The following is a 14,246-nucleotide window of genomic DNA, read 5'->3' on the forward strand; positions in this document are numbered from 1 at the left end:
CTTCTTCCAGCAGGGGACAGCCTGACTGGGGTGAGCGTCCCCCCCTCCCCTCCAGGCCTCACCCCTGGCCTGGCCGGGAGCCTATTTTGGGAGCAGAAGTGGCGCCCAGGCAGGCCAGACCCAAGAGGAAGGGTGTGTGTTTGGGTCGTTGGGGCTCCCCCAGGGGTGGGAGTGTGGGTGCAGCTCCTCCTTTCGCCTGTGGCTGCGTGTGCACCCTGGCTGGGTGTGCGGTTTGGACACTCACGTGTGTAGCTCGGGCTGCGTCCTTGTTTGGGGGCCCCGGGAGGCCCAGATGAGGAGTACTGTGTGCCTGTGGCTCCACCCTGAGTCCTGCTCCAACCAGAAGTTTGGGGAGTGGGTGTTGTCTCCACTCCAGCCCCACTGTGCGCGCGTGCATGTATGCGTGAGTGCGCCCCGGCCCCAGGCATCTGCCTTGGGTCTCTCAGCCCTGCTGGCCTGGGCCTCCTGTCACTCGCCTGGTGTTGTCCGCTGTTGAAAGATGTCACCCAGAGACAGGCAAAGGGGATTTTTTTCCCCGTTCTCCTCACTTCCAGGAGAGGAGAAGAGGTGGCCTTTCCCACGGGGGCAGCCTGTGGCGTTGTGGCAGCCAGGCCTCACCCCGGCAATGACCCCCGAGGCAGGAGGGGGGGTAGGAAAGCTGTTGCCATGGTGGCCTGTGCGAGGCAAATTCCTCCAGGGTGAAGTGGGAGATATTTATACCCAGGGTCAGGCAGAGAGTGGGCCAGTGGCCGAGGGCAGGAGAGCTGGGATCTTTCAGACACAGCGAGGCAGTTTTGTGCAAGCAGGTGGGTCCTTGGGTGTGTCCTGGCTGTCTGGGCTCTGGCAGGCTGGCCGTCTCTCTGCCAGGGTGGGGTGAGGCACCTCTACCACCAGAGTAGGTGTGGGGAATCTGGGGCCTGCTGTGGGGGAAGCCCGGGCCTTCGGGAGGTCCCTGTGGATTTTGTGTGTCCCCCCTGCCCGGTCCTTGTCCTTGCTGCCATATGACCCCCCCCATTGGGTGGGATGTTTGGGTGAGACTGTGTCCTGGTGAAGCAGGGGGTGCCTTGTTTCCCAGGGCGACCAAGCTAGATGGATGCTTTTGGAATTAAGTCTCTGGACTGTATCTTAACCCCTTGGGTTCAGGCCCCAGTGGTAGGGGAACAAGGGTACACACTTCCTGACCCTTGGTGCTCCCCAGGACAATGGCATCTCTCAGCCACATCTTGGTTCTCTGGGTCGGGATCCTCACCGTGGTCAACGCAGGTGAGTCTGCGGGAGGCAGCCCACCACTCACCTCAGCCCCAAGGGTGGCAAGCGTAGGGGGAAAGCCTGCGAGAGAACTAAGTTGGAGACTCGGTCTACTCTAAGTCCGTTGAGGAGCCAGGAAATTGGGGGTCTCACATGGGGTCCAGTCACAGGCTGGTGTGTGGGGGAGGGGAGAAGATGCCCCAGGTCAGGCAAAAATGGAGGGTGGGATGGAGGCGGGCTTCCGTGAACGATGGAGTCAGTCGATGGACAACCTGTAATGAGATGGGAGCTGAGGCAGTTACATGGCCCTGCCCTGCCCTGCCCAGGACAGTGCAGAGGGGTGGCTGGGACCCAGAGCCGGGGGTGGGGGTGGGGGTGGGGGGGCGCGGCCTGCTCAGAGTCCAACAGTCCCCAGACTCTCAGCCCAGAAATGCGAACCCCCAAAAGGACCTCGTTACGCCCCTCCCTGTCCAGGATCCCAGGGAGCATCCACCTCTGATGTCTTTCTCTCTTTCCAGAAGCTCCACAGGAACACGACCCATTCACCTATGGTGAGGGAGGGAGGGGCCTCTTTCTTGGGGAGCTGGCTGGTGGGGGTGGGGGGCTGGGCTGAGTTAGCCTGTCCTCTCCTCCCCCATCTCTCTCTGTTTCTGTCTCCACCTGTCTCTAGACTCTCAGTGTTTATCCCTCTGTCATTCTCATTCTCTCTCTTTCTCATGATCTGGCTCTATCTTGATCTCTTTGGCTGTTTCTCTCTGTCTCTCAGTGAGTCCCTGTCTCTCTGTCTCTCTGATTCTCTTTCTCCTTTCCCCTCTCAGTATCCCATGGCCCAGCCTCCACTTCCTCCTGGCTTTCTCCTCTTCCTGCCCCCCTCATCCTTTCCATCACCCTCCCCATCTCCCTTGTTTTCCTCCCTCCTCCTTGCCCTGCCCACCTCCTCTTCTCCTTTTTCTTTACATCCTCTTTTCTTCCCATCTCCTGTCTCTCGTCTCTCCCTCCTCCTCTTATTGATCTCCTTTCTCCTCTTCCCGGATCCTTCCTCCTGGCCCCTTCCTCCCTATTCTGCTCCTCTCCTGGCTTTCCTCCTCCCCTCCCTGCATTCACCGTCCTCCCTGCTGTCCACAGACTACCAATCCCTTCGGATCGGAGGCCTCATCATCGCCGGAATCCTCTTCATCCTGGGCATACTCATCGTCTTGAGTGGGTACCCCCACACTGCCTCCAGCCATGCTTCTGCGCGTGTCTGCTCCAGCCCCGCCCTGTCCCCGCCCCGCCTCCAACCCCGCCTCTATCCCAGCCCTTGGCCCCGCCCTTGTTTCTGCCCTGCACCTGTTCTGCCCTGGGCCCCGTCTCTGTCTCGCCTTCGGACCCGCCCTCGCCCCTTCCTATCCCCGCCCTCGGCCCCGCCCCTGTTCCTGCCCCACCCTTATCCCCGCCCCCCAGCCTCTTCTGCCCTGGCTCGCGCGCGAGCTCTGGCTGGCTGTGCGGCACTGAGCAGAATATCAGCGCGCTCTTCCTCACACCCCACCCACAGGCAGAAGATGCCGGTGCAAGTTCAACCAGCAGCAGAGGTAAGAGGCCTCTGTGGACCCTCACTCCCCTACTCCGGCTCTAAAGGGGAGCTGGGGGTGAGGCCGGAAGTCCACTCAATCCACAGCCAGAGACACCGGCAAATATGTACTAAGCACCTGCTATGTGCCCAGCCCCGAGGTAGCCTGGGACCAAGCCACGAAATAAGTAAACTCCTTGCCTGGCTGAGCTCCCAGCCCAGTGGGGGCGGTGGCAGTGGGTTCCAAGAGACCCACAAATATAAAATCACAAAGCGTGATAAGTGCTGTGAAAGAGCCTCGGCAAAATGAGATCACCTCACTTGGCGGCCCAGTTTAGCTCGGAGTCCTGTTCCTAGCTTTTTGATTAATCCTTAAATAAAAATTTAAAGCCCAGGCAATGTATGAATATCTTCTCCGTATTGATACTTGTAGATGTTATTATAAATAAAGGTAGTATTTATTGGGTGTGTCTCACGTGCAGGATTCATTGTGTTATTCACCCCTCACACCACCTCTATAAGGTGGGCGCTGTAACTAACCTCATTCTACAGATGAGGAAACCAAAGCCCAGGGAGGTGATCACATGCCCCAGATCACTCAGCTAAAAGAGGAGGGTTCTGGGTTTCTAACCTAGGGCTGTCTCCAGGCACCCTGCCTTCAAGTCCTTTTGCTAGTCCCCTTCCAAATTCCAGTTCCTTCCCCAGCACTCGGGGAGGTACTTGCTGTTACTGGCTTGGAGCGCCTGCCTCTTGCCACACACTTAAATGCTTCTGGGTGCACTAGATCTTCTGGCTGCCTCCTGAACCCACTCCTCCCTCATTTCTGGGGCTCAGTACACTGGCCTGTGAAATGGGGCTGCTTTGGGGTTTCCTGGGTGCCACTGCCTCTCTCCTTTTCCATCCCCAATTCCTTCTGCATCTTCTTTCTCAGGACTGGGGAGCCTGATGAAGAGGAGGGAACTTTCCGCAGCTCCATCCGCCGTGAGTTTGGGGGCGACTTCGGGTGTTTCCAAGAACCCCTTCCCTTGTCCTCCCTGGGCGCGTGGAGGGAGGGGCTTGATCTGAAACTCCAGGTCGGGGAGTTGCACTGCCTTGCTCCTACCTTCCAGAGGAGCTGGGGTGCCCCTCCTGACACCCGAACTCTATGTGTTCCCCCTCAGGTCTGTCCACCCGCAGGCGGTAGAAACACCTGGCGCTATGGAACCCAGCCAGGTCCTGCAGCTCTGACCAGGCTTAGGGGAGGGAGCGGGGAGAGGAGGGGGCGAAGGGCTGGGGTAGGGGGCCTGGAGGGCTCTCCGGCCTCTTACCCTTTTCACTCCCACAGGATTCCCCTGGCACCTGACGCCCCCCACCCACCGTCCGCGCGCCCACCACCACCTGGACTGCACTCTCCGCCAGCTCTGCGCCCACAGACTCCTCTCTGCTGCCCAGATTTCCAATAAAACGTGCTTTTCTCTCTTGACAGCGCTCTGTTGCTCTGTCAGTCCCTTCGCGTGGAAAGCCTGGGAGCCCCCTTGGCCCCGGCAGGGGGCGCCCCCACCCTTGGGGAAGGGGCGGGGACGTCGGCAGTGGGCGGGGGCGGGGGCGGGGGTGGCCGGGACGGGGGCGGGCTCTCCGGGCCCCCATTGGCTACGGCCCCCCCCAAGAGCAGGGCTCTTCCCCCCATCTCCCCCCGACACCAGTCTGTCCCGCTTCCAGCTGCTGCAGCCGCACCTTCACCGCCTCGACATCCAGCCACCCCCTGATCCTGACGGGTTCAGCATGGCGACCCCTACCCAGGTCCCCACAAAGGGTGAGCGTCGCCTGGGGAGAGGGAGCAGGGAGGTTCCGAGATCTTAGAGCTTAGGAGAGAGCATCTGGCGGAGATTCCAGTTCTGGAAAGAGAGGGGAGTGGGGAAGGGGGATGTCCGCTCCTCCAGAGGGCGGAGGCCCCTGCAGTGCACCCCTTGGAGCCCCTTTGGGCCTCTTGGACACCCCTCCGGGTGGTGTGGTTCCTGTGCGGGACCCGCAGTTGGAGAGCGGCAGTCTCCGGAGAAAGGATGCGCGGATTGGTAGCTATAGCAACCGGGTTGCTGGTCCAGCATAGCGGTGGTAGTGGACTCGAAGAGATGCGCTTGGAGGGTGGGAGCGGGTGGCTCTGCGGCCACAGAGGTTCTGGCAGATTTCAGAGTCCCTGCGGTGGGTAAGGCGAGGGGGTCCATGTACTTCTTCTTTCTAGAGCCAGCCCCTATGGTGGGTGTTTCCTGAATTCCCTGATAGGCATGTTCCGTGGGAAGGGGAGAGAAAGAGGAAAAGACAGGAGCTGGAGGAAGTGAGAGAGAGAAGGAGAGAGACAAGAGTGTGCGAGAAGGAGACAGAAAGGAATATAGAAAGAGACTGACCGAGAGAGCCTGAAAGAGATAGAGACCGAGAGATGGAAGGAATGAGGCAACTCTGGAGAGGGAGGTATAAAGACACGGAGGGGGAGAGAGAGAGGGAGATGGACCCACAGCGAGAGGGAAACGGGAAAGAGGAGAGACGGCGCAGGGTGGGGCCGCACCACTGCAGTGAGCCCCCTGGGCAGGGATGGGTGGCAGGACCCTCCTTCCCAGCCCACAGCCAGGGCTGTTGTCTGGTCGGGGAGGTGGTGCGCTTGGCTGTACACACCGATGCCCCTTCCTCCCAGCTCCATGCAGCCACACAGAGATTTACATTTCACACCGTTAACCCAGTTAGGCACCCCCTGAAACACTTCCCCCCCAACACACAGGCCCCTTTCTTGAACCTACTTCTGCAGAGGAGCAAGGGGAAAAATGCTTTCATGGTGGGGGGAGAGGTGAGCAGGGGGAAGGATTTTAGCACTGAGAGCCGGGCCAGGGGATAGGTCAACCACGCTGAGGAGCCTCTGGCAGTGAGGGAACCCCAATTCCACTCTAATCTCTCTTTCCCTGCTCCCTTTCCCGGCAGGTGGGGGCTGCTGCACTGAGCCATATCTGCAGAATTTGAAGCAGGGCGGGGGGGGGGGGGGGCGGCTGCAGAGGCCGGAAGCCACCCTAGGGAGAGGGGGCAGGGCTGAGCCAGCAAACCTGGCGGGAGCCCAGGGCTTCTTTTCGCCGAGACGGTGGTTAGCAGGATCGATGGCAGTAGATGGGCAGCGGTGGGAGGACAGATGCCTCAGTCATCCCCCCCTTTTCCCTAGTCACAGCAGGAGAGGGGACATCAGGTCTTGGGAAACCCCAGGGGAGGAAAAGCATGTTGCGTGTTGCAAACCAATTAATGAAATTAACCAATGGGTTGTTAGGGAGAGAGGGGTGGGGAAGAGGGACGACACCCCAGTCCCCCTACTACATGCCCCATTGGAGAGCAGGAGGGTGTCCTGGGGGCAAAGAGAAAGGAGAAGTGGGAGTACAACTAGACTTGGGCCTCTAGAAGAACCCTTGGCTTGGCCAGAAGCCAATTCTGCAGGGGCAACACTAGGAGGTACAAAGGGTCCAGAGAGTATCAAGGAGGGCCCTGGAGTTAGAAACGTAACCCCAAGTCCCATACAGGACCCCACCCAGCCTGGGGTACCCAGACCCATTACCTCTCTTCACCTCTCAAGATGCCCCAGTTGCCATAGTAACCACCTCCTTCCTGATGTCTCCCTGGCAACTGGCCAGGAGTGGTGTACATTCCTTCTCCTGATTCCTGACTCCACCCTTAGCCCAGCCTCGCCCCAGGACCCAGATTGCCAGGGCAGCAGGGAGCAGGAGAGGAACTTCTGCATGGAGCAAGAAATACCCATGGAGAAACAAAAGAGGATTCTGGGGCAGGTGCTCACCCAGTGGGCTTCTTTGCTGGCTTGGGGAGTCTGGAGGTGTGGAAACACAGGAGAGAAATGCAGAATAATCCAACTGTTCCATCTCTGAGGCGGCCTCCCTGCAGCCTAGCAGGGGCTCACATTCATTCCTTCACCCATTCATTTCATTCGTTCTAGAAAACTTCTTCGAAAAACTTTATAAATGCCAGGATTAACAGCAGAGATGAGTCAAATAAATTTGCTCTCCATCTGGTGCAGGAGCTAAGACAGAGCACAGATGACTCCAAAATAATGTTTTCCCATCTTGATGCTCATGAGTGCCACCTTCATGATTTTTCCTTGTCCAAATGTTTCCCACGGTGATATTTATTAAACATTTTTTCCTTCAAAGGATTAACTTTTTAAAAACTTAATTAGCTGTAGGAGTTCTCATTGTGGCTCAGAGGGTTAAGGACCTGACATTGTCTCTGTGAGGATGTGAGTTTGATCCCTGGTCTGGCTCAGTGGGTTAAGGATCTGCTATTGCCGGTAATCTGCAGTGTAGGTCACAGATGCGGCTCAAATCTGGTGTTGCTGTGGCTGTGGCATAGGCCAGAAGCTGCAGCTTCACTTCAACCCATGGCCTGAGAACTTCCATATAGTGCAGGTGCAGCTGTTAAAGCAAAAACATAAACAAAAAAACCCTCCAAACCAAAAAACTTTTAGTTAGCTTTATTTTATATTCTCACCACAAATAGAAAAATCAGCATTTTTTTTTTTTTTGCCTTACATTAAAAGCAAGTATTAAAATGATCTTAAACAAGTGACTTCACTCTTCTGGGACTCAGGGTCCCTCTTTTGTGAAATGGTAATGAAGCTAGTGCCTACATCAGAGAGCTGCTGTGAAGATTAAGTGTTCTAATATCTTTAAAGTGCTTAGGAAAGAGCCTGGAATGGAATCAGTGCTATCAAGTGCTGTGTAGATAAATAAATAGAGGCAAAAACCAAATAATGCCATTAAAATTCTAGTTATGTTGTCTGCTGAAGGCCCTGAGCCCAAGGCCTGTTTTCTCTTGGGAGATTAACAAGGATTGGGAGGTGTGGAGACACATCACCTCCTATTTAAGACTTCCCTTTTGAAGACTGGACAGGAACTGAGAAGGGCAAAATTACCCACTGAGAATACGTGTTATTCAGGGTCCTGCCTGGGTACCACCTGCATTGGTCAGTTTGGGCTAGAATACACCGTGTTAACAAATAGTACCAAAAATCTCAGTGGCTTCTCACAACCAAGGTTGATTTCTCACTTACACTGTGTGTCCACCACAGGTCGACTGGGGATCCCTATTCTCCAAAGAAAACTGGAGCAGCCACAATTTTGAACATTCAAGTCACCTGGCAAAAGGCAAAGGAGAGCTTCTACCTGAGCCCTTGAATGGGACAGACTGGAAGTAGCAATGACACTTCCGCTCATAGTTCATTGGCCAGAATTAGTCATGTGTTCCCCTTCCCAACCTCAGGGTAGCCAACCTTCCTGACCTTCGATCAGGGAAGAACGTTAATGACAGCGTCTGGCTCTCCTGGTTACCTCCCCTCTGCCCTCGTGGTCCATATTTTGCAGAATTGTGCTCTGAACAAGGCAGAGTGTACGGAAAGCTGTCAGAGGAATCGGGGAAGCAACAGAACAAGCTTCTTGAATGGGAAGGATGTTCTGAGCTCTCCTGATGGGGAATATGGTTTAAGACAGGGAAGCAAGAGATGGGAAAAGTAAATCCACAGACACACACACACACACACACACACACACACACTTTATCCACATGTTAGCTGTTATGAAATCAAGCGGAGTCCATGGATGAGTATGTTTCACGTGGTATAGATACATATGCACGCATGGACACACCCACTGGGAAAGTTATTACAAAATCAATTTTGAACCTTTTTTTTTTTTGGCTGCATCTGTGGCATATGGAAATTCCCCAGACCAGAGATTGAATCCGAGCTGTGGCTCAGCTTATGAGACAGCTGCGGCAATGCCCAATCTTTAACCCACTGCTGACGGGCTGGGGATCAAACCCACAGCTCCACAGCAACCCAAGCTGCTGCAATCAGATCCTTAACCCACTGCGCCACAGTGGGAATTCCAATTTGGACTGTTTAAATTGACAATGTTGGAGTTCCCGTTGTGGCTCAGTGAAAACGAATCCGACTAGGAACCATGAGGTTTTGGGTTTGATCCCTGGCCTCACTCAGTGGGTTAAGGATTTGGTGTTGCTGTGAGCTATGGTGTCGTTCGCAGACCCGGCCCGGATTTGATATTGCTGTGGCTGTGGTGTACCCCAGGCAGCTGTAGCTCTGATTAGACCCCTAACCTGGGAACCTCCATATGCCATGGGTGCAGCCCTAAAAAATAAAATAAAATAAATAAATAAATTGGCGATGTCTGAGAAATAAGTGCTACAGGATATAGTATAATACAGTATAATATAATACAAATTATTGCACAGCTCCGCTGTGCTGACTTTGGTGGCAGGAGCAAGTGGATAAGAACAGGCTGCAGTGCCTGTCTCTTGGAGCTCTCAGATGGCTTCGAAGTTTCAGTGAGTGTTCAGGGGAAGGCGATATACTCAGTAGTCCCCCCGTAGCACTGGAGTCTGTTCACTCCCAGCACCATATGCCAGTGGAAGTGTTCATGAGTTTTTCAGGCTATGAGTCCATGCTTGCGTTAGACCTCCTCAGGTGGGTAGGACCAGGACTGCCATGTACGGTTACGTAGGTTAGACACTGTACAAAGGAAGGTTTTTTTTGTTTTGTTTTGCTTTTTTTTTTTTTTTTCTATTTTAGGGGTGTACCCACAGTATATGGAGGTTCCCAGCAGGCTAGGGGTCAAATTGGAGCTGTAGCCACCGGCCTACACCACAGCCATAGCAACGTGGGATCCGAGCCGGGTCTGCGACCTACACCACCGCTCACGGCAATGCCAGATCCTTAACCCACTGATGGAGGCTAGAGGATGAACCCACATCCTCATGGATCCTAATTGGGTTAACCGCTGAGCCACGAAGGGAACTCCAGGGAAGATACTGACCAATTGAGTGAGTCGGGGCTGGAATCCAGCCTCCGTTCCTCCTTGTAAGCTTTGTGTCCTGTCATGAGGCCATGTCATCCAGAACAAGGGGGTCTTGTTCCCTGATTTCTACACAGAAACCACTGGGCCAGTGGCCCCATCAGGATCCTCAAAAATATTAAGATGCACAGTGTTGAAGTTTTTTTCTCTTTTTCTCTGCCTTCTCCCTGCAGTTCCTCAGGAACCTGACCCATTTTACTATGGTGAGTGGCAGACTCTGTGATGAGGGTACCCTGGGGCTGGATGGAGGAGTGGTTGTGAATCCCCAAGGGTCACTGCTGAAGTGGCTTCAGCTGTGGCTACATGCTGCATCCTGGGCTCTAGCCATGTGACCATATGGATATAATTTCCATCAGCCTGGCTCATGGAGGGTTGAATCAGATTTGGGGAGGGAGCACCCTCTGTGGACCCTCTTCAGGCTTCACCAGGAGTCTGCGCTGCTGCAGTGGGGTCATCAGAGAAGCAAAAAACTCTGACAACAGGCTGCCTGGATTTGAATCCTGGCTTATCCACTCACTAGCTGTGTGGCCTTGAGCAAGCAACTTTGCCTCTCTGGCCCTTCTGTAAATAAAGAGTAGTAATAGTTCCCACCCATAAGGATTGTGAGAAAGACTTGCTCAGATGATGCCATTAAATCTTCCCCAGAGCACTGAAGCTTAAAGAAGTTACTCCAGGTCTAGCAGACCTGGCCGAAGTTCCCTCTCTAAACACTGCCTTGCCTTCTCCTTTTGCTCAGTCATATTGTTCCTCCATGTGCCAAGTTCTTTCCTGCCTCAGGGCCTTTGCACTTGCTGTTTCTTCACCAGAAAACTCCTCCTCTAGCTCTCCACACTGCTAGCTAGGGCTCCTTTTTCTTCTTCAGACCTCAGATGAAATAATGACCGTCTACTAGGGGAGGCCCTCCTGACTCCCCTGGAAGAAGAGCCACATCCACATCTAGCCATGGTCATACGACTTCATTTTGGGGTTTTATTTTGTTTATCACAATATGAAAGACAACTCCCTGAGGGCGGAGGCCTGCACTGCTGTAGGCACAGAGTGGGTGCTTTATAAATGAATATTTCAATAAATGTTTACTATGGCATATTAGACAAGAATAATTCTTAAGAAGGAAATTTTTTAAAAAAGAAAGATTAGGAAATGTTAAGGAGAGGATGGGAAATTCTAAATAAGACAGCCAGACTTCCGTAGTGGCTCAGCGGTTAATAAACCAGACTAGCATCCATGAGGACTCGGGTTCGATCCCTGGCCTCGCTCAGTGGGTTAAGGATCCAGTGTTGCCGTGAGCTGTGGTGAGCAGATGCAGCTCAGATCCCCAGTTGCTGTGGCTTTGGTCCAGGGTGGTGGCTACAGCTCGGACTGGACCCCTAGCCTGGGAATATCCACATGCCGCAGGTGCGGCCCTAAAAAGACCAAATAAATAAAGAAAGAAATAGGACAGCCAGAGAAGGCTTAACATTTGAATAAAGCCCAGAAGTTAGTAAAGGGGGGATATGTGGGGGAGGAGCTTTCAGGCAGAAGACCCAGCAAGTGCAAAGGCCCTGAGGTAGGACCTGGAACAGCAGGGTGATCCCTGTGCTTGGAGTAGGGGACTGAGGAGGAGAGCGGAGTGGGATGAGGTCTGAGAAGGGGCAGGGGTCGTCCTGGGCCTCGTGAGCTGTGGGGAGGACTTTGGCTTTTACTTGGAATGCAGTGGAGGTAGGGGGAGGGGAGGGGTACGCGCTGAGTCAGGAGGACGCTGATCGCTGATCGCTGATCGCTGATCGCACTCAGGCATTAGCAGGAGCCCTGGAGTTGGGGGGTTGAACTGGGGATGGGTGGCTGAGGGACCGCAGAGAAGGTTGTTCGCTGAAAAAAATTACCTATGCAGTCGAGGAGGGTCATATCTACGACCAAAGAATCCAGAAAAGGGGAGAGGAGAGGTCAAGGGGGGCTCCCAGTGCCCAAGGCCATGCGCTCTGTCCTCACGTTAACCCACCGGAAACGCCAGGCAAGACTCCGGCGGCGGCGGGGCCGAGGTGCCGCCCAGGTTTGATGTCCTCCAATGTCTTCCCCAGACTATGACACTGTGCAGACTGTGGGCATGACTCTGGCTACCATATTGTTCCTGCTGGGCATCCTCATCATCATCAGTAAGTGCGACCCTCTCCTGGGCTCCAAGGCCCCGTAAGGAGAGCCCCTCGGGGTCTCCGGGCACCTGCAGTTCCCCTGCCGGCTTTTGTCCAGACCCTTATGTCGCGTCTCCTTGTTGTGTTCTCTCTCTCTCTCCTGACAGGCAAGAAGGTGAAGTGCAGGAAGGCCGACTCCGGGTCCGAGAGGTCTGGCAGCAGGGGGACAGGAGAGAGGGCGAGGGGTGGGGGCAGCCTGGGCCCAGGGGCGCTGCCCTAGCGAGAGTGTCCCATAAAGCCCGCGCTGCGGACCCTCTTGATGCTTTTCTCTCTCCTCTTTTCTTCCACAGCCCAACATGCAAATCCTGTAAGTCGGAGCTTCCCTCCTCAGGTGAGGGTGTGGAAGGGCGGGCGGGGTTCGGGGAGGGGGGTGGGGGCACGGAGGCGCGTCGAGGGGAGGGGGCTGCATCACACGCACAGACCCGTCCCTAAGGGGGCCCCTGGTGAGGACTGTGGCAATTTCAGTAGGAGCTGAGACCCTACAGATCAGACCTGTTCAACCACAGAGTTTGTGGGTTGTGAAATGTCCTAAGGAGTCCCTGCAGCCATCCAGAAACAAGTGCATGAGCCAGGCGGAGCTAATTCCCCAGAGGAGAAAGCCACAGCCTGTTGAGAGTGGGGTCCCACATGGGAAAAAGACTTTGGCAGAATGAAGACAGGGTTGAGCCCTAGAGAAGGGAGAAGAGAGAAGGTTTTCCAGAATTTCCTGTTCAGTTGGGAAGATCTGGGGTGAAAAGACTGAGAAAAAGGAAGGAAGGAAGGAAGGAAGGAAGGAGGGAGGGAGGGAGGGAGGTGGGGAAAAAAGGGCTTGTGAATAATTGTATCAAAAAGCAGAAGGAGAGATGCACGGAACAGATTTTATAAATTGATATTGGAAAAGAGGGAACATGGGAGAAAATATGAGGACCATGAGGATGGAAAGTACAGGATAAACGGTGAAGAGGATGGGAGTGTAAAGAGGTGAAGGGTGCAAGAGGGGAGCCTATGAGCATCCCCACAGAGGATGAGGGGGCAGGAGTTGTGAGAGGGGGTGAAGAGGGGAGGTGGAAAGCGAGAGGGGATGGCGTGTAGGGGTAGAGGGTGGAGGGGGGTGGAGGGTGGAGGCAGGTGGAGGGTGGACGGGTGGAGGGTAGAGGGGTGGAGGGTAGAGGGGTGGAGGGTGTAGAGGTGGACGGTGGAGGAGGGGAGAGCGAGTGCAAGGGGAGGGAAAGTGTAAAGGACGATGGGGAGAGATGTAGGATGTGGGGGGATAAGCATGTAGATGAAAGATTGTGACTCCTTGGGGGTGTTAATTTTAATTATGCAAAAATATCTTGACCTGTTTTTAGTGGAACTGTGTCCTTTCCAGGGACTTTTTAAAAATCAGAGATGGATGGGAATCTCTCTGCCTCTTAGAAAGGGCATAGGAGGGCAATGGAGACTGCCTTTCTGGCAGGGGGATGCCCCGGAAAAGCCCAGGCTAGGCCAGGGTAGGGTCTCCAGCCTCATCACAGGGGTATTCCCCTCGTGACAGTGTCCTGTGGGACAGGACAAAAGCCACCGAGGAGTCCCTGTAGGAGCCAGACAGCAGGGTGTAGAGAGGCAAGACACCTCCCCAGGAGTTGCTCAGGGGTGACAGTCCTGGAGGTCTGGCTTCCAAGGTGGGAGTGAAGGGTCCACTGGTAGTGGGGAGGGGGCTACCTCCACCCCTCTTGTCACTGACTGACACCTCCTGGCCCCCTCACTCTCTCTTTCTCTCTCTCCCCTCCCAGCCCCTGGAGGTGGTGGTGTGTAAAACCAGCCCTGGGCACCTCCGCTGCTGTCCCTGCCTGAGTGCGGGAGCCTGAGGTCCGGGTGGAGGCGGTGGGGACCCCAGCCTTGCCCCGGGAGCGCTTCCCTGAATGAGCCGCCCCACCCACTCCAAGGCTGGAGCCGCCGCACCTCCCCAGGCCTTGGCAATGACGACCCCCCAAAGAGCCCGTCTGCATCCCAGATCCAGGGACCCAGGCCTCCAGCTCCTGGGGTCCAGGAGTCCACCCTCAGCCCCCCAGAATCCCCGTGTCCCCCTTCCCGGCACCTCCCTGTCTCCTCTCAGAAGATCCGTTCCCCCCGCCCCACCTCCCGCATCCCCGGTGTCCATGTCTTGAGCTTAATAAATGTGCATTTGGTTTTTCCCCTGTTCTGTCTGTGTGTTCTCATCTGTGGGGACAGAATGGGGGAGGGGGCAAAACTGAACGTGGGGAGCTCGCTCCGCCGCCCCAGACTTCCCCCTCCTTCCCCTCCCCCAGTCCGCCAGTCCCCCCTCCCTCACAGCCCCTCAAGCGTCCCTTCTCCTCCCTCAGTGCCCCCCTCCAGGCGCCCCTTGCCTTCTCTTCCCCCTCCCCAGACCCCAGAGCAGACCCCCCACCCCCACCCCAG

At 55.3% G+C, this 14,246-nt stretch overlaps 1 protein-coding gene across 5 annotated transcripts; it reads left to right on the plus strand.

Moving 5' to 3' along the window:
- Positions 1–14,007, plus strand: FXYD7 (FXYD domain containing ion transport regulator 7). 5 transcript variants are annotated; one of them, XM_084958407.1, is made up of 13 exons: positions 1–132; positions 1,199–1,263; positions 1,767–1,799; positions 2,374–2,448; positions 2,783–2,819; positions 3,729–3,778; positions 3,958–4,009; positions 4,122–4,589; positions 9,855–9,884; positions 11,739–11,813; positions 11,957–11,999; positions 12,140–12,180; positions 13,601–14,007. In XM_084958407.1, the coding sequence occupies exons 6-13, from the start codon at positions 3,743–3,745 to the stop codon at positions 13,621–13,623; spliced, it is 768 nt and encodes a 255-aa protein (XP_084814533.1). In that variant the 5' UTR covers positions 1–132; positions 1,199–1,263; positions 1,767–1,799; positions 2,374–2,448; positions 2,783–2,819; positions 3,729–3,742; the 3' UTR covers positions 13,624–14,007.
- The last annotated feature ends 239 nt before the right edge of the window (positions 14,008–14,246 follow it).

Source organism: Sus scrofa, chromosome 6 (genome assembly GCF_054392235.1).
Source record: "Sus scrofa isolate SSC_HxYL_T2T_F1_AM1 chromosome 6, Sscrofa_HxYL_maternal_Yorkshire_Landrace_v2.0, whole genome shotgun sequence".
NCBI lineage: Eukaryota > Metazoa > Chordata > Mammalia > Artiodactyla > Suidae > Sus > Sus scrofa.